The following is a 25,157-nucleotide window of genomic DNA, read 5'->3' as shown; positions in this document are numbered from 1 at the left end:
TTCGTTCGACATTCTACCTGTGCAGGGGTTGAATTTCCAGAACAGTGAAACAGGTATAAATTTTCATAGATTTAACTTTGAAAATACTTTCATAATGAAATAATTTAATAAAATTTTTCATCACCCATTTCACTCTCTTCTGCAGTTGAATGTCCAAAAACACTGTAACATTTTTTTTTTTTTTTTTTTTTTTTTTTTCCCCCCCAAGCGAGAAGTCAGATACCGGTTTTTGTAGATGTAGCATTTAAAAATGCTTTAGTAGTTCTTTAATAATGATTTATTTCCAAAAAAACTTTCCCACACTGCTTTTCCCTGTTAGTGATTGTAGTCCAGATGTGCTGAAGCACAATTTTTTAATTTTCTGACAGAAACCAACCACCAGTTTTCATAGTTCTAACTTCAAAATGATCTTAATAGTGACATATTTTCAAAAAACCTTTCAACCCCGAATTTACCCTATTAGGAGCAGAATATTTGAACAATCTCTTCTTAAATGATGCCTGCAGTATAAGATCAACACCCTCTCCAGGTTTCAAGTTTGTATCCTTAGCAGTTTGGGCTGAGTGAGAATGTGTCGCTGAATCAGTGTTGCTCTGTTTCACCCCTTAGGAATTGAATTTCCAAAAACAGCAAAAGTCTGTTTTTTTTTATAAGCAAATGAGAAGCCAAATACCATTTTTCAAAGATGTAGCTCTAAAAATGCACGCACAGTGAAATATTTGCATACAGCATTTCACCCTCTATTCCACCTCCAGAGTGGTTGAATTTCCAAAGTCAGTGAAATGTGTATTTTTTATTTCTAACAGAGAAGCCAAATACAAATATTCACAGATTTAACTTTAAAAAAGCTTGCATAATGAAATATTTCCATAAAAAATTTCGTCCTCAATTCCCCTCGTATACGGGTTGACTTCACAAAATCAGTGAAACCCATATATTTTTTTATTTCTCACTAAGAAGTCAAATTTCCATAGATTTAGCTTTAAAAATGCTTTCATAATGGAACAGTTTCATCAAACATTTAATCCCCTATTTCACCTCCTTAGGGGTTGAATTCCCAAAAACTCTAAAACAAGTATTCCTTTATTTGTAACTGAGAAGTCATATACCAGTTTTCACAGAGCAGTTTTAAAATACTTTAGTAGTTCTCCAATAATTTATTTTATCCACTACTTAACCCTCACAAGGGTTAAATATCCAAAAATGCCAAAACACGTTTCTTTATTTCTGACGAGGGAACCAAATATCAATTTTCGTGGGTCTAGCTTAAAAACTGAGTTAATAGCTACATATTTTCAAAAAACCTTTCATTCCCTATTTCACCCCCTTGGGGGTTGAATTTTGAAAAATCCATTCGTAAACCATGTCTGAAGTATAAGATCAATGCTTGCAAATTTCAAGTTTCTGTCGTTAGTAGTTTAGGCTGGGTGATGAATCCGCAAATCATTCAGCTGGGACTTAAATACAAGTATATCAGCATATTTGAAAACGCAACACTAGTATCTAGACTCAATCACATCCCCTATCTTAGTGATAAAGCTATGGAGCTGTAAGGAATGCATTGACCATTGTGAGTAAGTTGTAATTTAAATACAAGTAGTGCATCTACAAATGTGCGAAGTGCTGTAGTAGACACAATGAAAACAGATTCCTGACAGTTGCAATGGGCTTGATGTGGATGCTTTTCATGTCTGCCTCGACCACTCATATAACCTGATTTTATAAATATCTATATAGCAGTGTTTCAGTATTGTTGCAGCTCTATAAGGTATTGTTGTTCACATCTGCAGCCATTTGCGCTTTAGAATTGAAAGCTGGCGACAGCACTGCCATTGTCAGGGATCTTTTTTTGCTGTCTGCTGTGGGGTAACCAATTCTTCAGAGTACCACTTAAGTTCGGAATTGTTGAGGCTAATGTGTTTGAGATCTTTACCAACTTGCCCCATTGTAAGCAAGTAAGTTAGCACAGGGTAGAACTATTACAGCTGTTACTGACAAGTTTGATCTAACATTAGCAGAGGCAGACAGAAATCGACAAACAGAGATTGTGGGAAGGCTGTGTCTCGTGTAGATGTTAGTTAGATTCACACGACAGAAGTGGGTATCAATGGGATGAAAAAAAAGTGGAACAGTTATTCATCAGTTCGTATAGGGTTGATGAGCAGGAGCTCTCTGCAAATATGGTGGAAACTAGTAAGTCAAAACTCCTCTGAGGTGACTGAAAATCCACTCAGCAATTGGCTTAATCAAACAATGAAACATCTGGGATGGGATGTAACAATATTACGAAAAGCATATAGTGGAGATGCTGAGTCGCAGATACTCACAACAAAAAGACTGTCACAAATAGAGCTTTCAGCCAGTAAGGCCTTCGTCAAAAATACACACACACACACACACACACACACACACACACTCTCTGCAGTCTCAGGCAACCAAGTGGTTTCAGTTGCTTGAGACTGGTCTATTTTTGATGAAGTCCTTACTGGTAGAAAGCTTTATTTGTGACAGTCTTTTTGTTGTGCCTAACTGCGACTCATCATCACTGCTATATGGTGAGTGGCAACTTCCCTTTTCATAATTAAGTAGAGGAAAATCTACATTATGCACACCACTGTGAGGTGTGTGGCATAGGGTACGTCCTACTGTACCAGTTATTAGCGTTTCTTCCTGTTCCATTATTTGGAGTGCGGGAAGAATGATTCTCTGAATGATTGTGTGCATGCAGTAATTATTCCTAATCTTATCCTCAAGATTCCTATGTGAGCAGTACTTCTTGAAACTTAGTTTCTATACTGTATTGGGATAGTTTGTCTATCTTCAAGGGTCTTCCAGTTCAGTTCCTTCAGTATCTCTCTGACACTGCGACGGATCAAACATACCTGTGACCATTCATACTGATCTCTGTACATGTTCAGTGTCCCCTGCCAGTCCCATTTGATTCGGTCCCACACACCTGAGTAATATTCTAGAACCAGTCAAGTGATTTGTGAGCAATCTTCTAGGTAGACTGATTGCACTTCCCCAGTATTCTGCCAATTAAACCAAATCTACCACCTACTTTACTCACGGCTGAGTCAATGTGATTATTCCATTTCATATCCCTACACAGTGCTATGCATGGATATCTGTGTGAGTTTGCCAATTCCAGCAGTGACTCATGGATATTATAATAATAGGATACTACATTTTTTTGTTTTGTGACATGCACTATTTTACATTTCTGAACATTTAAAAGCGTGTTGCCAGTCTTTGCACCACTTTGAAATCTTGTCAAGATCTGTCTGAATATTTAGCAGCTACTCTGAGATGGTACTTTGATAGATAATTGCATCATTTGCAAAAAATCCATGGGTACTATTAATATTGTCTGCAAGGTCAGTAATATATAACGTGAATAGCAATGGTCCCAACACGCTTCCAGGGCATACTTGTAGTTACTTCTACATCTGATGATGATTCCCCATCCAATATAACATGCTGCATCCTCCCTACCAAACTTAACCAGTCACAGATTGGATTTTATATGATTGTACCTTTGAGTAGGTGTGGTGGTGAGTCATATACTTCGTGAAATCAAGAAATACTGCAACTAACAGACTGCTTTGATCCAAAGCTGTCAGTATGTCTTGTGAGAAAAGTGCGAGTTTGCATTTTACACAAATGATGTTTTCAAGATCCATACTGGTTGGCTCTGAGGATGTCTTTCTGTTGAAGATACCTTATTATGTTTGAGTTCAGAACATGTTTTAAGATTTATAACAAATCAATGTCAAGAATATTGGACATAGTTCTGTGGATCAGTTCTACTACCTCTCCTGTAGATGGGTATAATCTGTGCTTTTTATCAAGAACTGGGCACGACTTCTATCTAGGATAGATTATAGTTACAAGACGGGCTAACCCAGCTGCAAATTCAGTCTAGTATCTGGCAGGGATTCCATCGGGGCATGGAGCTCTGTTCCATTTTAATGATTTCAGCTGTTTCTGAACACCATTGACACTAATATGTATTTCATTCATCACTTCAGTGGGATGAAGATTACATTGAGGCAATTCTCCAGGGTTTTCATTTGTAAAGAAACATTTGAAAACGGAGTTGTGTGTTTCACCTTTTGCTTTGCTACTGCCAATTTCAGTTCCTGTCTTATTCTTTAGGGGCTGGACGCTAACTTTGGTGTCAGTAACAGCCACTACACATGGTCAGAATTTCTTTGGGTTTTGTGAAATATCATTTGACAGTATTCTACTACAGTAGTCACTGAAGGCATCACACATTGCACTCTTGCCAGCCAATTGCATTTATCTATAGCCCTATGCTTTATTATACATTTATTATTCAGTAATCTGTTTCTTTAGAAGTTTCTTGACTGTGTCTGTATATTGTGGAGGGTCCCTTCCATTATGAACTGTTCCACTAGGTACACATATATCCAGTGCATGGTCAATTATTCTTTTAATCTTGAGCCATAGTTCCTCTACATGCTTCTGCCCTGCCCTGTGCTGAAAGTTTTAAGTTCCTTACTGAGATATGATACTCCTGATTTTTTTTTTTTTTTTTTTTTTTAAATATAGTTTACTGGACATATATATCTTTCTGCTTGTTTTAATAGTCTTTTGTACATTGGTTATCATTGTTGCAAAACCTCATCACGGTCACTAATATCAGTTCCGATGCGGACATCCTCAAAGAGGTCAGGTCTATTTGTTGTCATTGGATGCAATATACAGGAGGTTTCAGAAGTGATGGTCAATAGTTCACACATAGAAAGCACAGACCAAAGTAGCCAAAAGCTCTGGTAAACATGGATGTGCAAATCAACCATTGCCAAGGTATTGCTCTAATTTGAGCTGCTAAACAACTGTGAATGGCCATGAAAACAGTGATACTTACATTGGTACCTCAAGGTTTGGGACCGACTCCCCGTTTGTTTATGCTTGCTCAAGTACTTCCCTTTGATCGCCTGTGCACTGTGCTGTACCAGCCTCACAGTCAGTTACAAACGTGAAGGCACCATGGACAGAGGTTACACCATTGCAGAGTTGGCTGACATGCAGTTCACGTATGGCAAAGTGCCTTTGAGGCTGCACCATTGTATGAAGAGAAGCTTTTTCTCTCTGCAGGCAGCCTCTAAGACGTACATTTAGCCAGTTACATCAGCGCCTTAGAGAAACCAGGTATGAGAAGGCCTATCCAGACCCATAACACCTGATGTTCAGGAAAGGGTGTTACACATTGTACGCGAACGTCTGAGGATTGCTACCCAAGAGCTTGCCCTGAGCCATAGCAGTGCGTGATGGATTTTACATTGGCTAGTACTCTACCTATATAATCTCCAGTGAGTGCAAACCCTCAAATTGCAGGCTTCCTCATAGAGAGAATTTCTACCAATGTGTGCAACAACAGTTTACCCTGAATCCCCTGTTTGGAAGCAGTATTCTGCTAATGGGTGAGGCTGGGTTTACCCGTGATGGTATTTTTAACCACCATAACTGTGACATTGAGGCTGATGTCAATCCTAATGCAACACACGTTTCATGACAGCAGCAGCATTATTTTTAGAATGTCTAGACAGGACCACTTAGAGACTGCATTCGTGGACCACACTTCCTACCACAGAGACTGACTGGACAGCAGTACATGTGGTTTCTGTGGACTGTACTTCCAGATGTACAGTATTGTTGTCCCACTGAACCAATGTATGAACATGTGGTTCATGCATGTTGGTGCTCCAGCATATTTTCATTTGTGAGTGCTCTGGCATCTATCTCGGACATATAGTCAACATTGGGTAGGTAGAGGAGGGCCCATGCCATGGCCTCCAAGGTCTCCAGATTTAAGTCTCGTGGATTTCTGTGTGTGGGATCATGTAAGAAACCTGGTCTATGTTACCAGGGTCAACTCTCTTGAGGAATTACGCTTGCGGATTGAAGCAGCCTTCAAGCATTCACAGATTTCCCCATGACTGCCTGAGAAGATTCACAACTCATTTCAGAGATGAGTGCAGTGTTGCATTCAGATGCATGGACAACACTTTGAACACCTACTGCAACATTTACAGATGCCATGTGTTCAGAGACACTGTTGAACAGCAACAGAAAATATGTTGTATCTTGACAATTGTTGATTTGTGAACCCATGTTTATTGGAGCTTTTTAGCTACTTTTGTCCTGTGCTTTCCCTGTGTGAATTATTGACTGTCACTTCTGAAACACTCTGTTTCCATCGTGAGTGGGGTTCCTAACTATTTGTTCTAGATAGTTTTCAGAGAAGGCGTTTTGTAATGTTTCACATGATTACATATCACATCCATCTCTAACAAAACTGTAATTTTCCCAATTAATTGGTGAATGATTTAAGGTCTCCACTGATGATTACAATATGATTGAGGAACTTATGAACAAGTGAACTGAGGTTACACCAGGAGATGAGTCTGGGGGGCGATAGAACGACCCAATTATCATTTGATGTCCATCCCTGATACAGAATCTTGTCCAAACAACCTCACATGCAACTCCAATTTCTATCTCGATGGATTTGAGTGTCTTGTCTACAGTGACGAATACGCCACCTCCATTTGCGATTTGCCTTGCATTTTGATATACTCTTTTTTTTCCACAAAAATCTCACTGCTATCAATTTCAGGTTTCAACCAGCATTATGTGAGCTTCACTGCTTTTCATGAGCTCTTCCACTTGGGCACTTATTTTGCAAATTATTCAGTAGTTTACCATTAGGATTTTAATACTCTCACTCTTTGGAAGCATTTCTTTCGATCTTACACTAATTTTTCTGGGTTTCCTACAGCTATGGTTATTTGGATGAGTGGAGAGTCGCCTAATCTAAAAAACCATTGTATGCACACCACACAAAGTCAGATACCTAAGTGGCAGCCTCCATTGTGTAGTTCACACCTGCCCTATTTAGGGGGGATCCTACAGATCTCACCCCTATGGTGTAAGTCCAGGAAGTTCCAGCCTATCTTGTCACAGAACCTTCTGAGTCTGTTTGTCCTTCCACTCGACTCGGAACCAGAGGGTGATCAGCTCTGGGGACAATGCTGCAAATTATGAGCTTCACTGAAACTCCGTGCACATTGCTAGTTTTCTCGACTTTCTCTGCTATTCACCGGAATGACTGAGCATGACCTCAGAACGCAGATGACAGGTGACAGGCATCATTTGCTCCAATGTGCGTCACAATGTGTAGTTGGCTGCAACCTGTTCCATCAGTGGGTGCTGGAATAGCCTCTTCAACATGTTGAATAGGTACCCGGGCATACACACGGAGTGCACTTGCTGCCCTTTTCTGTCCCTTGCTGCCATTTCCCTAAGGAGCGCCATCATTTGCTGTATGTTTGAACTGTTGACGATTTATAGACCCATAAACATTCAGTTGGCCTCCTCTTGACACTGGACAAAAGAGGTTTCCCCAAAACAGGTGAAGTGAATCCCACTGTTTCAGATTCAGTGAAAAATAACACTTCAAACTTGTTGATTGTGGTGATTGGAACAACACACTGACTTCCCTGGTCCCTGTACAGGGCACCCAGACCTACCATTGACACAGTGCTCACAGCCAAGTGGACTAGAAACAACAGATGCTGTACTTCCTTCAGAGGAGACAGCATCCACAGGAGAGGATAGTATCTGAGATATCTCTGGTACCGGTATCACAGGTACATGGCTCTTGGGAGCTCTTCCGACACACTGATTCACAGCAGCTGCCAATAGTTTGACAGTAGTCAGGGCAATTTCCAGCTGCTTTTGAAATTCAACCAATTCATCCCGTGCTTGAGAACAGCATTCACAGTGATGAATATTGGCTAGTAGCAGAGCCATTTTTCTGAAATCTCAGAACTGATTTTTCAGTCACTATCAGACTAAACAATTCCAGCCCAAGATGCTGGAGCTGGCGGTCGTGTGCACAAGGTATGCTTGCTTGTATGTATAAATAGTGTATGTTTCTCTTTTGGTGATGAATGCTGTGGCCAAAAGCTTTATGTAAGTGTCTTTTAATTGTGCATGTCTGCAACTTAATATTTCTTCTTTATGGTGTGTAGCATTCTGTCTTTTTCCAAATTGTTTACATTTCTTCAGCAAAAGTACTTAAGAATTGTAATTACAAAAATATGCCATTAGAAAACAATTTGGCAGAAAATTTAAGTAGTACAGGTGACATGAATTGATTTGGGAGCTATAGTAGCAACAAACATGCACAATTTGGTAAATATTGTGTACCCTCATGATTATCAGTATTTCACTTAGTGCTGTGCTTGTGAAAGCAGGTCTTCAGATTATGTCCTGCGTGGGTATATACTTGGAGAGGGCGGGATGGTTGCTGTTTCTTTCACACATTTTTGCCTGTGTTGGGAAAGTAAATTTTTCTGTAATTTTTTTTAATTTTCCACCTTGCCCCACTCAACTACTTGTAGTTTCCAGTTCTATCAGTAGACTAATAAACTGTGTCAAATTTGTTGCTGGCAGCAGGTCAGCTTGGTAATGGGAACCGTTAACTGGCGAGAATGTTTTGTACAGGAGTTCAGGTCGCAAGTTTATCCACAGGAGCAGGCCCTCACACAAGCAACTGAAAAATATTGTCCGTTGAGTATAGCTCCTAACTTCCTGGAATTTCTTGCCATTTTTGAGGCTCTTAATTTTCATGCTACTTTATTCCCCGAAATTTAGGTGTGTAATTTGGAAACTGTAAAAAATATAAATACTTTCACTAAAATATTCTTTGGGGAGCACATTGGTGGGATTATGACCGCCGTGCCAATCCCCTTTCCTTGGAGCCACTCTTGTACTTGAGTAATAATACAGACAGGCAGGGCAATGGGCAAACAATAGATGCGATTCAATTCAGAGGAGATGGAGGTAGCCCTATAGTCAACATTTCTAAGTGCACTGCTGTCACTCCAGTGCACACTATTCCTCCATGTAAAGAACTTTCAACACAGGTCGTATAGGTTTTTTTTTTTTTTTTTTAAATGTGCAAGTATTAAAAGTTTGTAGCTGAAGCATTTTTTGATCCCAGACAGTGCATGTTATGCCGGCTAGGCTCTGCTATGAACATCACAGCTATTTCAGCTCCATACAGAGAGTGTGCTGCTCCACCAGTTATGTAGGAAATCAGATGTCCAATTGCCAGTAATATAAATAGGATGGAAATCTAATTTTAATAAATTTCCTCTTATTGATTCATACAAATTATAAAAGTGTGTGTGTGTGTGTGTGTGTGTGTGTGTGTGTGTGTGTGTGTGTGTATAATCACTGGATCAATTTCAACCAAAATTAGTACAGATATCACTGATTGTCCAGAAAAAATCACTGTGGGTGTATGATCCACCTACTTCTCAAAGGGTTGGGGGGGGGGGGGGGGGGGGGGAAAGAAGTCTAGCTCACAGCGTGCCAATAGAAAAACTACATTCATCTAGTATCTTAGAATGAGAACAATCAGTGACTCTTTTACACATAATGTCAGACCTTTACGAGACACTATCTCGCTTAACGCCCTCCACAAAATGATGGCAGGAAACAAGTGTATCACTAACACTTTCACTGTTCATGCAGTAAAACTGCTACATTAGACATGACCTTTAAATTTATTACTTGTTTACTAATAATTATGTTTGCAACACATTTTGCACACAGTATTCACGTATATAATTGGATATAACTGCAAAATCATATCATTTTATGACATACAGATGAACAGATATGTCATAAATTTTGAACTACTTGGAAACGAATCTGCAGCGTGTTGTAGATACAGGTGAAATATGTGTGCAAATGTGTGAAATGTGTTAAATATATGTGACATGCATACACTGGCAAAGCCATGGGTAAAAAAAGACTGCTTCTAAACCTCTGGATTGATTTCAACCAAACTTGGTACACACATTATTTACTATCCGGAAAGAAATACTGTGGGGGTGAGAATCAGCTACTTTCTATTATAATGTGGAGAGAGGAGACAGAAGAGAAGATGTCAGATAGGCAGGAGAAGGGAGGAGGTAAACAGAGAGAGTGGGAGGGGCAATGGACTGAGGAAGGGAAATGGAGGAGATGGGCTGTGACAGGGAGAGGAGGAGGACAGAGCGGGAAGGAGCAGATGGTCAGAGAGAGGGGGGCTAGCAAATGGACAGAGAGAATGGCAGGAGGAATCGGACTATCAGAATTGGAATGAATATGTATCCAGCGAAATCTGGGTACTCAGCTATTGTTAGAAATAAAAACTGTGTCATTATTACAATTGGCTTTACATTTTAACATCAACATGCTTTATGGATAATGTGCATACATTATAACCTGGATGTGTTGTACCACAGACAACATTGGTGACCTTACAGTGGAGAAGGAAATTTCTTATAAATGTGTGTGATAAATTTATATCAATGATCACAAAGGAAGTTATTAATAATTTTTCTTTTAAATTGTATTCCTTTTGTAAACATAAAATTTTGAGTCATAGTTTTTTGGCTTTTTAACTACCTCATTTTTCTCTCTATTTGCTTGAAAGTCTCTGTAATATTTTTTTCTTTTGTACCATTTTAGACTGCATTGACTCAAAAGACTGAGGAAAAAGTATACATTTTTTGGAGCACTAGCTTTATTGATTCAGTAAGTACACTTTTGTGTTTATTTGTAGTAGTATCTTAAAGTTCCTTTCAGTTAAGGCATTCTGCGTAAATAATGATCCTTTCTGAGAGAAATTTGAGAATTTTTGAGATGCTATTTATTCACTGAAGCTATATTTAGTAACATCCTGCAGTCTTTATGTCAGCTGAAGACATAGATTAAAGTCATATGAAGGTAGCCTCATTGAGATAGTATGGCATTTAAAGTAGAATAATCAAGGGTTATGTTCCTTTTTCCAGATTATGAAGAAGATGAAAACATGTTTCTTTTTGAGTACTGCATAATTTGTGAGCACTCATAATTTAATGACTGTAAGTATGATTTGTTAATAATGGCAGGAAAATAGTCAACAACATGAGAATTATTTGCCCATTAGTGGCAGGAAAATATTCAGAAACACAAGAATTATTTGTCCATCAGTGAGCCAATTCTCAGTGTTAAATTCTCATCAGGCCTGAGTTGAAGAACACGCTGATTGAGGCCACCATATCTCCCAGTTATACTTGTTTCCTTCTTTTGACCATATTAGTGTTTCACTGAGGCAGGACTCAACAAGTTGTTGGAGGTCTTTTGCAGAAGTACCAAGCCATGTTGTCTCTATAGCCAGCCATAATTGCGAAAGTATTGCCAGTGCAGGATTTTGTGTACGAATTGACCTCTCGATTATGTCCCATAAATGTTCATGGGATTCATGCTGGGCGATTGGGGTGGCCATATTGTTTGCTCGAATTGTCCAGAATGTTCTTCAAACTAATTGTGAACAATTGTGGCCCGGTGACGTGCCGCATTGTCATCCCTAAAGATTCTTTCACAAATGGGTGCAAATGATGTCATAGCAACTGAACATAACCATTTCCAGTCAGTGATCAGTTCAGTTCGACCAAAGGACCCAGTCCATTGCATATAAACACAGCCCATACCATTACAAAGCTGCAACCAGCTACCACCAGCTTGCACAATGCATTGTTGATAGGCTGGGTCCATGGCTTCATGGGGTCACCACCACACTCAAACCATACCATCAGCTCTTACCAACTGGAATTTGGACTCATCTGACCAGGCCATGGTTCTCCAGTCATCTAGGATCCAACCAGTAACGGTCACTAGCCTAGGAGAGGTGCTGCAGGTGATGTGCAATTAGCAAAGGCACTCAGGATGGTTGTCTGCTGCCATACCCTGTCCATGCCAAATTTCATTGCACTGTCCTAATAGATATGTTTGTCATGCATCCCACATCAATTTCTGCTGTTATTTCATGCATTGTTGCTTGTCTGATAGCACTGACAATGGTATGCAAATGCCACTGCTCCCAGTCTTTAAGTAAAGGGCGTCAGCCACTGTGTTGTCAATTGTGAGAGGTAATGCCTGAAATTTGGTACTCTCAGAACCCTCTTCACACTCTAGATCCCAGAATATTGAACTCCCTAACGATTTCCAAAATGGAAAGTTCTATGCGTTTAGCTCCAACTACCATTTCATAGTTCCAACTACTATTCTGCATTCAGAGTCTGTTATTTCCCATTGTGCGGCCATAATCACATTGGAAGCCTTTTGACGTTGAGCACCTGATTGCAAATGATAGCTCCGCAAATGCACTGCCCTTTTATACCCTGTGTTTGTGATACGACCTCCGTTTGTTTAGGTGCATATCGCTGTCATAGGACAGCGATATGCACCTAAACAATGACTTTAGTCACCTCAGTGTCTAGTGGGGCTTAGGGCATACAGTTTGGAGCCTGTTTCAATGTCCACCATCACTTAAGAAACTTGGCACTCTGGTGTATGGCAAATAGTCATGCAGAAGACGTATACTAGGCTATCATTTAGCCCATTCAAATATTTATGTTGTTTTGAAATCCACTGAAGAAAGAAGGACGATTAGGGTTTAATTCCCCATTGACATTGATATCATTAGAGATAGAACACAAACTTGGTTTTGGGGAAGGACAGGTAAAGATATCAGAAATGGACTTTTTGTCAGGGGAACCATTTCAGCATTTACCTTCACCAATTGACAGAAATGATTTCAAACCTAAATCTGGATAACTGGGCAGGGATTAGAACCATTGTCCTCTGAATGAGAGCCAACTGTGCTACTCACTACTCCACTCAGAAATGAGTCAGTAATGTGATTAATTATGCCTTGTAAGTTATTGACTGCAGTAATATTTGCCCTCATTGTTAACTTTCACAGATTATTTTTGTTTCCACCTAATACTGTACATTCTTTTTACAGAATTGATTCACCAGCAGACTTTCAAAATGGCTGACGAACATACAACTGAAGGTGAATATGCATTTTTCTGAAAAAATTTGTTTTGTTTCTTAGTGTTGCATTATAATCTAAAATAGTCTCTACCTTAATGAAATTGTCATTGGTAAAAAAAACAAGAAAAATATGGTATGTCTTACTTTGAGTTCAGGAATGAAAATCAAACTGCTTAAAATTTCTTTGTATACTACACACCTCCTCGTATCTACTTTCTTCTTTTCTTTCATCTCAAATTATTTTCCACATATATATCGAAGCACCACTTCTTCCATTCCCGCATCATATTACGCACAATCACTTATTGGTTAGCAGTTCAATGTGTTTAAAATTACTGACTCTTCCAAGTGACAGATCTTAACTGTTGTATTTCATTGTTTGCTAATTCAGTTGCTCATGGCGAATATCTGTATGATTCTAAAACATTGGATGTTTTTTTTTTTTTTTTTTTTTTTTTGTTGCTCATCCTTCATTTCCTAGTATGTTGAGATCTTTTGGTAGTATAAAAGGTAGAACTAGATGTAATTTTAGGCAACAGGTTTAGAACTTCTGTAGATTAAGTAATTCTTACTTAAAATAGCAGTATTATTGGCCAATGGCTGATAAAAAGTTATTTGTAGTACTGACATTTCGAGAAGTTTTCCCAGTGGAAAAGAGGGTAGTAAAAATAAGCAATTAGTAAAAGATCAGACTATGACACAATCCAAAGACAATATTCTAAGTAGTGGAATTAGCCTACAAGAAGAGTGATACTCTTTAAGTGCAGATAATTTTTCAGAATTAGTGCCATGAGTTAGAACACAATGTGTACTGTATTTGTAATTGTAACCATTGCTCAGTGTGTGCCAGAAGGTACCAATTTTCTTAAATTTTATAATCTTCATCATTGGATGTGTCAAAGTAGATAATACAGTGTGATACAAAAAGCTGTTCACAACTATTAAAAAAAATACTAATTTCTACACATTTTGTATATGCTTGGTTATGCTATAATGTGAAAGCAAAAAATATAATGTGCTTTTTTGTTAAAGTGCTATTATATAATTTGTTCTGTGTCTGTTTCGTCTCTACGGTTCATTAATAGGTTGGATGCCACATTGCAACTGAAAAATAATATCAATATTTGTAGATGAAGGTGAAACAAATACTCTTACCATTTGAAAACAAAATCTAAAAAAGTCAAGAAGATTGATGGCCAGTTGAAATACTTTGGAATTGAGTATCATGAAACTCTGACTTGTCAGGTGAAATGGTTGGTAATTTGTCTTGCAGATGACAAAGTAGCTTAATCTGGATGGTTAAGTCTAACAGGAATTACACAATTCTAAAGCAAGTCCAGCTATGTTTATTTGCATAAACAACATTGAATTTTATGTAGGGAATGAAAAGTGCCCCCTGCAGGTTCGGGGGTTAGAATAGGCCCGCGGTATTCGTGCCTGTCGTAAGAGGCGACTAAAAGGAGTCTCAAACTTTTCGGCCTTATATGATGGTCCCCTGTTGGGTTTGACCTCCATCTCTCAAAATTTTCCAAAGAGCGAACCGATTGGGGATGGGCGCCTTACTTGGTGCATTGTGTCCATCTTGCGATCAGACCTTTCGCCAGCTTATACACCGTTGAACTGCAGTCCTGTCCGCTCTCCATCTCTTGGGCATGACTCTTTTTCTGCGTGCAGATAACAGTTTGCACTGTGCAGTGCCTCTTTCTTCACCGACGGCGACCATGGACCACATGTTACCTAACATCCAGCACGGTAGCCAGTCCGTTGTGGTGGGGCCGCCATGTACCCTGTTGGTTGTAGCCCCCTGACAACACAGGGATCGCTCTACTGATGCCTGCGCCGTTAACTCCTCACGTATGCCAAGGAGTAGATGCGTATCCTCCTGGGGTATCGCGACTCCCGGCAACGGCCATCCTGCCAGGTGGCTCTTGCCGTGGCTGGGTGGCACCCGTGGGGAGGGCCCTTGGTCGGAGTAGGTGGCATCAGGGCGGATGACCCGCAATGAAGTGTGGTACATCATCTCTCGCTGGTGGCCAGCCGCCAGCAGTCTCTAAGCGTTCTCGGGCTCAGTTTAATGCTCAGAAGTACGATCTGAAAACGTTCCCCTCCCTGGCCACACCGTGGGAGGAATGTAAGTCTCAGGACGGCAGTAGCAGTTATTCGCCCCACTTCTTAATTTGTACGAGGGTTGATGGGGAGTCTTTTCTCTCCACAAAGCCTCAGTTCTTCGTCGAGCATTTAGAGGACAAGTTTGGGGAGGTGGAGGGCTTGTCAAAAATGCGCTCTGGGTCAGTCCTGATACAAACGGCATCCTCTGCCCAGTCACGACGGTTACTCGCTTGTGACAAGTTTGGGGATGTTGCCGTTACGATCACACCCCATAAGAGTTTAAATATGGTCCAGGGAGTTATTTACCATAGGGATCTTCTTTTGCAGTCTGATGAAGAGCTGCGCGCCAATTTAGAGCGCCGAGGTGTACATTTTGTCCGGCGCGTTCATCGGGGTCCGAAGGAAAATCAGATTGCTACCGGTGCCTTCATCTTGGCCTTCGAAGGGGATACATTACCGGAAAAAGTGAAGGTGACGTTAAGCCCTATCTATATCCCTCCCCCAGTGCGGTGCTTTAAGTGCTGGAAGTTTGGCCATATGTCTTCTCGCTGCACTTCCAGCCTCACATGTCGAGATTGCGGATGCCCATCACATCCCAATACTCCATGTGTCCCGCCTCCCATCTGTGTCAACTGCGGGGAGCACCATTCACCTTGCTCGCCAGACTGCCGAATTTTCCAGAAAGAGCGTAAAATCATGGAATACAAGACCCTGGACCGACTAACCTATACTGAGGCCAAGAGGAAATACGACCGTCTCAATCCTGTGAGAATGACATCTTCCTACGCTGCTGCTACAACACCTCTGCTAGCCCCGTCTGTTTCTCCAATTGTGGCCGGATCGACGAGTAGTAAAACTCCTCCTGCCCCTGCCAGTGGGGGGCTCTACCCACCGGGTTGCTCCTGCGCCACCTACCTCAGGAGCAACACCATCCCACCCATCGGGGACGTCCGTCCCCACTTCTAAGCTGGAGAAGTGTCCAACTTCTTTGGCTTCTCATGCTCGCAAGGGGTCCCTTGGGTCCCTCCCTTCCCAGGTTTCCGCCAGCGAGAAGCCTGACGACCGACAATGGCATAAGTGCCCACAATCAGCACAGCCCAAGGAACTCGCGGTGGCAGCCATCCCACCGCAACCTTCCAGCTCTGCGTCTGAGGATGCGGTGGAGATTCTGGCGTCCGCTGAGGACGTCGATCTCGCCGGTCCATCTGACGCCATGGAAAGCACTATCACAGGTGCTAAATCAGAGGCAGCAGGTGACCCAGCGGCGTAATCTCCCTTTCCAGTCCCGTCAAGCCTTTCTCAGCCATGGACAACACCATCTTCCAGTGGAACTGCAGCGGTTTCTTCCACCATCTAGCTGAGCTCCGCCAACTTATCAGCCTTCACCCTTCCCTCTGCATTGCTCTGCAGGAAACTTGGTTTCCGGCAATGCGAACCCCCGCCCACCGTGGCTATCGGGGTTATTAAAAGAACCGGGCAGCTTATGAAAGGGTGTCTGGTGGCATCTGCATCTATGTCCTGAACTCTCTTCACAGCGAGTCTGTACCTCTCCACACACCTTTAGAGGCTGTCGCTGTTCGGGTGTGGACGCCACAGGCTGTTACCGTCTGCAGTCTTTACCTTCCACCGGATGGTGATGTCGCGCAGCATGTCCTGGCTGCTCTGATAGCTCAATTTCCTCCACCTTTCCTGTTGCTGGGTGACTTTAACGCCCATAACCATCTGTGGGGTGGGTCAATGGCAACAGGTCGAGGCGCCATCGTTGAGCATTTATTGGCGCAGCTCGATCTCTCGATCTTAAATGATGGTGCCTTCACACACTTCAGTGTGGCGCATGGCACATACTCCGCCATTGACCTTTCCATCTGTAGCCCTAGCCTCTTACCGTCTGTCCAATGGAGAGTGCATGACGACCTGTGTGGTAGTGACCACTTTCCGATCTTTCTGTCACTGCCACAGCGTCAGTCTTCTGGGCACCCTAGCAGATGGGCTATGAACCAGGCTGACTGGGACTTGTTCTCCTCCACTGCCGCTATTGAGCCTCTCTCTAATGATGCCATTGATGCAGTGGTTCAATCGGTCACCACCGGCATCGTTACTGCCGCCGACTCTGCCATTCCCCATTTTTCTGGGTCCCTTCGGCGGCGGACTGTGCCTTGGTGGTCGCCTGAAGTCGCTGAAGCGATTAAAGCTCGTTGGCGGGCACTCCAGCATCACAAGCGACATCCCTCAATCGACCACCTTATCGCCTTCAAACGGCTGCGTGCGCGAGCCCGCTGCATTATCCGCCAACACAAGCAGGAGTGCTGGGAGCGGTATGTGTCCACCATTGGCCTCTATGTCACTCCATTCCAGGTCTGGGCCAAGATTCGCCACCTCTATGGCTATCGGACCCCTGTCAGTGTCCCTGCGCTCTCACTGAATGGAGCAGTTTGTACTGACTCCGACGTCATTGCAAACCGCTTGGCAGAGCACTTTGCTATGAATTCCGCTCCTGCCAACTACCCCTTGGGCTTCCGCTCCATTAAGGAGCGGATAGAACGTCGGAGTCTTTCTTTTCGCACTCACCATCCTGAATTGTACAATGTTCCATTCAGTAAGTGGGAATTTCGAAGTGCCCTCGCCGCTTGTTCTGATACTGCTCCTGGGCCAGATAGCATCCACTCTCAGATGCTGAAACACCTTTCAGTGGACTGCCAGCGACGCCTCCTCGATCTTTACAACCGCATTTGGGTCGCGGGTGAGCTTCCGTCGCAATGGTGGGAAAGTCTTGTTGTCCCCATTTTGAAACCAGGGAAGAACCCTTTGGAGGTGGACAGCTACTGTCCCATTAGCCTCACCAACGTTCTTTGCAAGTTGCTTGAACGGATGGTGAGCCGGCACTTGCATTGGGTACTGGAGTCTCGAGGCCTTCTGGCTCCGTCTCAGGGTGGGTTCCGTAAAGGCCGCTCCGCCGCCGACAATCTGGTGAGCCTGGAGTCGGCCATCCGTATACCCTTTGTCCGCCGTCAGCATCTGGTTGCTGTCTTTTTCGACATGCGGAAGGCGTATGATACGACATGGCGTCATCACATCCTTTCTACGCTTCATGGATAGGGTCTTCGGGGCCCTCTGCCGATCTATATCCGCAATTTTCTGTCGTATCGTACCTTCTGCGTGCACGTCGTTCCAGGAGAAATGTGTGACACAGGGTTCTGTTCTCAGTGTGTGTCTGTTTTTAATAGCTATTAACGGGCTCGCTGCGGCCGCGGGAAATACTGTCTCCGCTTCCCTGTATGCTGACGACTTCTGCCTTTACTACAGCTCTATTGGCATTGGAGCTGCTGAATGTCAGCTACAGGGCGCAATCCGCAAGGTGCAATCTTGACGGCGAGCCTCTTAAAGTGGTGGAGTCACATAGGTTTTTGGGGATGGTTTTTGATGCCCGGTTGACTTGACTGCCTCATATTCGGCAGCTTAAACAGGCATGTTGGCGGCATCTAAATGCTATGCGATGCCTAAGCCACACTAGGTGGGGCGCCGACCGATCTACTCTACTACGGCTTTACCAGGCGTTAATCCAGTCCCGTCTGGACTACGGGAGTCTGGCTTATGGCTCAGCATCCCCATCTGCGTTGCGGGTGCTGGACCCAATCCTCCACAGCGGGATACGCCTTGCCACTGGTGCCTTCTGGACCAGCCCTGTGGACAGCATACTTGTGGAGGCAGGTGTCCGTCCACTACGGTTACGACGTCAACAATTACTGGCTGCTTATGCTGCCCATGTTTTTAACTTGCCCGGGCATCCAAATTATCGTGTCCTCTTCCCGCAGTCAGTCGTTCATCTGCCAGAACGTCGGCCCCGGTTCGGTTGTCCGGTTGCCGTACGTGTCAAACAGCTTCTTTCCTGGCTTGGGTGTTTCCCTGTTCCACCTCCTTTCCGGGCCCCTCTGCGTACACCCCCGTGGTGTGAGCCTTCGGCTCGACTTGGCACATGGCCCGAAGGACTCAGTCCCTCCGGAGGCCTTCCGACGCCTCTTTTATTCCGTCCTCGCCACGTATCAGGGCTCTGGCGTTGTCTACACCGACGGTTCGATGGTTGCTGGTCTAGTCAGTTATGCACTAACTCTAGGGGACCATTCTGAACAACGTTCGTTGCCGGCTGGCTGCAGTGTTCACACTGCTGAGCTGGTCGCCATCTTTCGTGCCCTAGAGTATATCCGCTCCTGCTCAGGTGAGTCCTTTGTTATCTGTAGCGATTCCCTGAGCGGTTTACGAGCTCTCGACCAGTGTTTCCCTCGTTCTCGTCTGGTAATGGCTATCCAGGAGTCCCTGCATACTCTCGCCCGTAGCGGCAGGTCTGTGGTCTTTGTTTGGACCCCAGGCCATGTTGGTATACCTGGCAATGAAACTGTTGACCGCCTGGCGAAAGAGGCCACCAGTGCGCCATCTCTGGAGATCGGCCTCCTGGCAGCTGATTTGCGGACAGTCTTACGCCGCAAAGTTCTCTCGTTTTGGGATGCTGAATGGCGAGGTCTGACCACCCATAACAAACTCCGTGCCGTCAAGGACACGGCGACTGTGTGGCGGTCGTCCATGCAAGCCAACTGCAGGGACTCAGTCGTCCTTTGTTGGCTCCGCATTGGCCACACCCGACTCACGCACAGTTATTTACTGTGTCGTGAGGATCCCCCTCTTTGTCGTTGTGGGGCGTCCTTGACGGCGGTCCATATTCTGTCGGAGTGCGCCCTTTTAACCGTGCTCGGGCAGACTTTTGCAATGCCTGACACGCTCTCTGCTCTTTTATCAGATGACTCTGCCATGGTGGACTTGGTTTAGTGTTTTATTCGGGCAGGGGTTTTTTATCCTTTAATCTGAGTGTTTGTTTTTTAGTGTTGATTCTGGCTTTTAGCCTCTGATTTTAAACTGAGTTCTTAAAGTGTTCTTGGTGGTTGGCTTTTCCTCTTTTTGTCTACGGTCGGCCAACCACCGTCACACTGTGTGTTTTAATTTGTTTTGTCTGGTCTCTTAGAGAGTATTTCATGTCCTGTTTCATCTGCTGTCTTTCCTGTTGTTCGTTTTTTATTCTCTTCGGGTGGTTTTAGTTTTTATGGAACAAGGGACCGATGACCATAGTAGTCTGGTCCCTTTAATCCCACAAACCAACCAGGGAATGAAAAGCACTTGGGGTCAATCCATACCAAGTGGTCCAGCACTGGTTGCTTGACCATCTCAGGAAAATTTTTTATTTGCCGTGTGAATTCCCCAATGTTTAGTAGTTACAAAAATATTTTTTTAAAAAAATTGTTTGTTATTTTGAAATGGTGGCCATATTTGAACCAGGCTGCATGCGTTTTTTCGTATTTGCTAGCATCTACATTTTTTACAATTATTCAGTAGTGGATTGTCCTAAGCCTTTCAGATAAAATGAATTTAGTTTAACACACTCTGGACTACATATTAATGTCATTATCACTTAGCGGAATATATTATTTAATATATTTTTAATAGTTGAAAGTTATCAACCATATATTAAAAAAACTTAATTTTTGAACAGTAGTTATCCAAAGAAAGATTAGTTTCTCAGCTTTAATATTTTTTCTGCTATTACATGGTTTAGTATAGTTAGTTTTTATAGAGTATCACTGGTGATCAGCTTACGCTTAAAAAAATACACAATTTTAAAAATGGATTTTTAAAATTTTTCCATTTTATGGCGTGCAATATCTTTGTTTAGGGACCAGATAAAAATCTGAAAATTTCACAGTTAATAGATCTTTATGATATCAAACTTCAGTATAAATTTCAACTTTGAGATTCAATTGGAAGTTATGGAAAAAAATACAAATAGGAGTCAAAAATACGTTCTTTAGCACATGTGATATCTAGTAAGTTAATGAAATAAAGTATACCAATTGCATAATGTAACACACCACGTTACACTAGCTAATGATTATTTGTCGAAACAATGCTGTGGTAATTATTTCAGCAGGCTAACAATTGCATCTGCAAGCCTACAGAAGTCTGATTGTTGTCTTCCCCCATACACCAACAATTGTCTACTCACACTTATTTAGCTAGAAGTTCTTGAAGTGTTCAGTTGAAAAATGGTGTCTCGGGGTTCTGTTGGTGTTAATGAAGCATGTCATAAAAGTGTGTATGGAGTGTATCCTAAAGACATTACTTTAATAGTTTTGAGTTGGCCCAGAGGTCAAATCAACATGCAAGTACCATGGTGAAATACTTAAAAAAAAAAAAAAAATCACCTTTTTGTCCAGGCTTGCGTGGACCCTTTTGAGAAACATAAGAAACCTATAAAAAAGGTCTGCGAGAAATAACACTTGATTATCATTGTAAAATTAAAAGCCCTTTTGTCCATCACATTCCAGGAAAATTATTGTGTCCAACAAGTTACTCTAAGATATTTACAATTCACAAGAGAAAGGATAGTGAAACCTCAGATACAGAATTTTTGACTTATCAGCAACCACTAAAAAAGTAGATACAGTTTGTGAAATCCTGGATATATCACATGCTAGTGAAATTAGAAAACTAAGTCAAGATAAAAGACCAAGTGCTTTGAATACAAAAATTGAGAAAGTGCCAGTTACAGTCAAAAAGAATTTGGAAGCTTCATTTAAAAATACAATTTGTACTAAAACAGACGGAAGTTCTAAAATGTTACTAACCAAATATGATTATTTGATAGAAAAACTAAATGCAGTACTTTAAACAAAGAGGATAAAATTAAGATTATCAGTTTGCTGGTGGAGTTGAGCAAAAGTTAATGATGAATTTAATGTGTCACAATGTCTTGTTCAGTTAACAAGGCAATTAGTAAAAGAACAGGGAATTTTACCAGCATTACAAAAGAAAAGGGCATCTAATTTGGTAGATGAAAACACAATCTATAAAGTTATTAAGTATTACGATGATGACAATAATAGCCATTTGAAGTCTGGCAAAAAAGACTGTATTTCTGTGAAAGAAAAGACAAAAAAAGGTTAATATTGTTTAATTTAAAAGAACTATTCACTGAATTTAAAAAAGGAAAATCCTGACCTTAAAATTGGAAGATCAGAGTTTTGTGAGTTGAGACCAAGATGGTGTATTGTTGCAGGGGCATCTGGCACCCATAATGTTTGTGTTTGTATCATCAGAACGTAAAGTTGATGATAGATGGGGCCAATCTTAGAGTTGACTATAAAGACCTTTTGGAAGTTATGGTATGCAATATTGACAGTTACAATTATATGACCAAGGGAAAATGTGAAGATTGTCCAGGAAAACACGCCTTACTTGACATGTTTGAAGAATTGGAAGACGACGATTTGATGCCTGACAGTATGAAATACAAACAATGCGTGACAGTCATAATATTACGAGAAGAGTTTTTTGAAGTGTTGGTGACTACTGCATTTACTCGAATCTAAGCCGCTTTTTTTTCCCAGTTTTTGTAATCCAAAAAACTGCCTGCGGCTTAGAATAGAGTGCAAAATAAGCAGAAATTCTGAAAAATGTTTGTAGGTGCCGCCACAACCAACTTCTGCCATTGAATATATGTAGTGCTACACAGGCATGCTTTGTAGGCACAAAGATAAATACTGGTGCCAAAACCTCTGCGTCAGTAAATAAATTAAAAGAAAAGGTAGAAGAACGTAAACATTATGCCATGTATTCTTTTGTGTTTCTTCCTATCTCATTAAAATCCTGTCTGCCTATTCAACTATGAAAGTAGAGTGAGACAACAGCAAACATGGAAGAATATACATATCATGTCATGCTTATATTCATATTATTATTCTGCTGAATAGTGATACAGTCAGAAATCAAGCACGGCAGCTGACTAAATTTTTAAATCTAAGATGACTCTAATTTCTATGCAGAATGTCTAAAGAGGTATCTGCAAAGATTTTCAAACGGAGAAAATTTTTCGCTAAACTCTCGTTCAGAACATCTTCTATCATACGCAGTCTATTATTTGGTTCTTGTTGATCATTATCAAAAAAAGCAGCAGTGTAAGTAACAACAAATAGCAGTCTCTTGCCATTGTTTCGCTTACAAGACATTTTTTTTTTAATTGTAAGCTGCGGTAGCGCGCACAAAAGCAAGCCGTGCCGTGAGCGGCGACAAGTCGTAAACTCTCATTATCAGAATGCAACAAACAATGCATGACACAGTACTATAATGCATTTTCAGCTTAGAGTGACGTAAACACCTATAACAAAGAGAACGGCACATATAAGATCAAAGCAAAACAAGCAATTGATTCAAAACAGCCGAAGCATGTGAAAAAGGACGGGTACCCCTATAAATGCGGATGGAGTGCCTGACACATAGCAATGGCTACTTGGTAAAGCATAACTGATAAGCTTACGACTTGAATCAAACTACTGTGGCTATATCTTCGTCCATTCGACCTAAATTGTGTCTCATGTTATTATTCTCCCCCCTTGAATTTATAGTCTCAAATTTCAGGTGCGACTTAGACTAGGGAAATTTTTTTTTTCTTGATATCAAGTTTCATTTTTCAGGTGCGGCTTAGATTCGAATAAATACGGTAACCTTGAAAATCTGAAAATGCATCATTTTATTGCAAAAGCTCAAAATAAATTTTTAAAAGACAGAAAGCAAACCTTGGCAGCTGATGAATTCTTAGTTCTTGCTGACTTTTCGGAAAATTATTCCTTTGTCGTTCAAGATGAATTTCAAGGGCACCACTGGGTAAACAGATTGACCACAGTTCATCCATTTGTATTCTATTATAAAGATGAAGATAAACAAAAGAGCTACAGCTTTTGTGTCATAAGTGACTACCTTGAACACAACACTACGGCAGTGCACATTTTTCAACTAAAATTAACAAACTACACTAAACAGCACCACCCTCCCATAAAAAACTGATTTACTGTTTGGATGGGGCAGCAAGTCAATAAAAAAAAATAATATTAGCAGCTCTTTTCATAAGGAAGGTTAAAGTTTGATGTAGAATGGCACTTTTTCACTTCATGCAATGGAAGAATGCTTGTGATGTTGTCGGGGGTACAACAAAGCGAGTTCTCACAAAAGCAAGTCCGCAGCGGACCGATGACAATCATATCATAACACCTCAAGAAATGTTTGAATTGTGTAAAAAAAATATCAGAGGAATTACCTATGTTTATGTACAATGTCAGGAAATATGAGAAGTCTATGACAGTGTCTTGAAGGAAAGGTACAACACTTGTCAGAAGATTAAAGACACTCAATCTTTTCATTGTTTTGTACCCTATTCACACAACTTACAGAAGTGTAAGATCACATCAACTTCCCCTGATAGTGAACTTCATCAGAGTGGGAAATTTGTACAACTGCTACTTCAAAATAAAGACTTAGCAGCTTGTGTTTACGATGAACAGTGGTGGATTGGCGAAGCTGATAATATTGACTGTCAAAAGCAAGATGTACATGTTGTATTTTATCACCCTCCAGGACCAAGGACATCTTTTAAAAAAATTGAGAAGGATCAAGTTTGGATGCCACTTAAAATGTACTAAGGAACCTGTATCCCATGGGATTTACAACTGTGACTGGGCGAGGTTATAATCTTAACACCCAAACTGAGTGAACAAATTTCTCAAATGTTCAATGAGCGATGTACTAAAAACGAATAACGACAACAATATAATGTAATTGGTAGGCTTATTTTCAATAAAAAAGCAAATAATCATAGATATCATTAAATTATATACTGTAACTGATATATTTTATTCCATAAGCCTAGATATTGCAGATTTTAAATAAACCTATTTTTGACTCATGTTTGTAATTTTTTCCATAACTTCCAATTGAATCTCAAAGTTGAAATTTAAACTGAAGTTTGATATCATAAAGGTCTATTAACTGTGAAATTTTCAGATTTTTATCTGGTCCCCCAATAAAGATATTGCAGGCCACAAAAGGGAAAAATAAAAAAAATCAATTTTTTAAAATAGTGTATTTTTTTAAGTGTAAGCTGCTCACCATTGATACTCTACAAAAAGTAACTATACTATACAGTGTAATAGCAGAAAAAATATTAAAACTGAGAAATTAATCTTTCTTTGGAAAACTACTGTTCAAAAATTGAGTTTTTTTTAATTTGTGGCTGATAATGTTGAATTATTAAAAATATATTAAAG

At 41.2% G+C, this 25,157-nt stretch overlaps 1 protein-coding gene across 10 annotated transcripts in view; it reads left to right on the top strand.

The window, feature by feature from the left end:
- LOC126278599 (gastrula zinc finger protein XlCGF57.1-like) overlaps nucleotides 1–25,157 on the top strand; it is a 486,383-nt gene that overhangs the window by 369,740 nt on the left and 91,486 nt on the right. For 6 of the 10 annotated variants that reach the window (XM_049978828.1, XM_049978824.1, XM_049978826.1 and 3 more), the window contains 2 exons: nucleotides 10,558–10,623; nucleotides 12,878–12,928. In XM_049978828.1, the coding sequence (XP_049834785.1) occupies nucleotides 12,904–12,928 (25 nt within the window). In that variant the 5' untranslated portion in view covers nucleotides 10,558–10,623; nucleotides 12,878–12,903. Of the gene's footprint in view, nucleotides 1–10,557; nucleotides 10,624–10,880; nucleotides 10,953–12,877; nucleotides 12,929–25,157 lie in introns of all 10 variants that reach the window. The other 4 variants (XM_049978830.1, XM_049978822.1, XM_049978821.1 and 1 more) reach the window with 2 other exon arrangements.

This window comes from Schistocerca gregaria, chromosome 6, assembly GCF_023897955.1.
Source record: "Schistocerca gregaria isolate iqSchGreg1 chromosome 6, iqSchGreg1.2, whole genome shotgun sequence".
NCBI classification, from domain to species: Eukaryota; Metazoa; Arthropoda; class Insecta; order Orthoptera; family Acrididae; genus Schistocerca; species Schistocerca gregaria.
The sequence above is the reverse complement of the archived record's forward strand: the minus strand, read 5'-3'. Positions and strand labels throughout refer to the sequence as shown.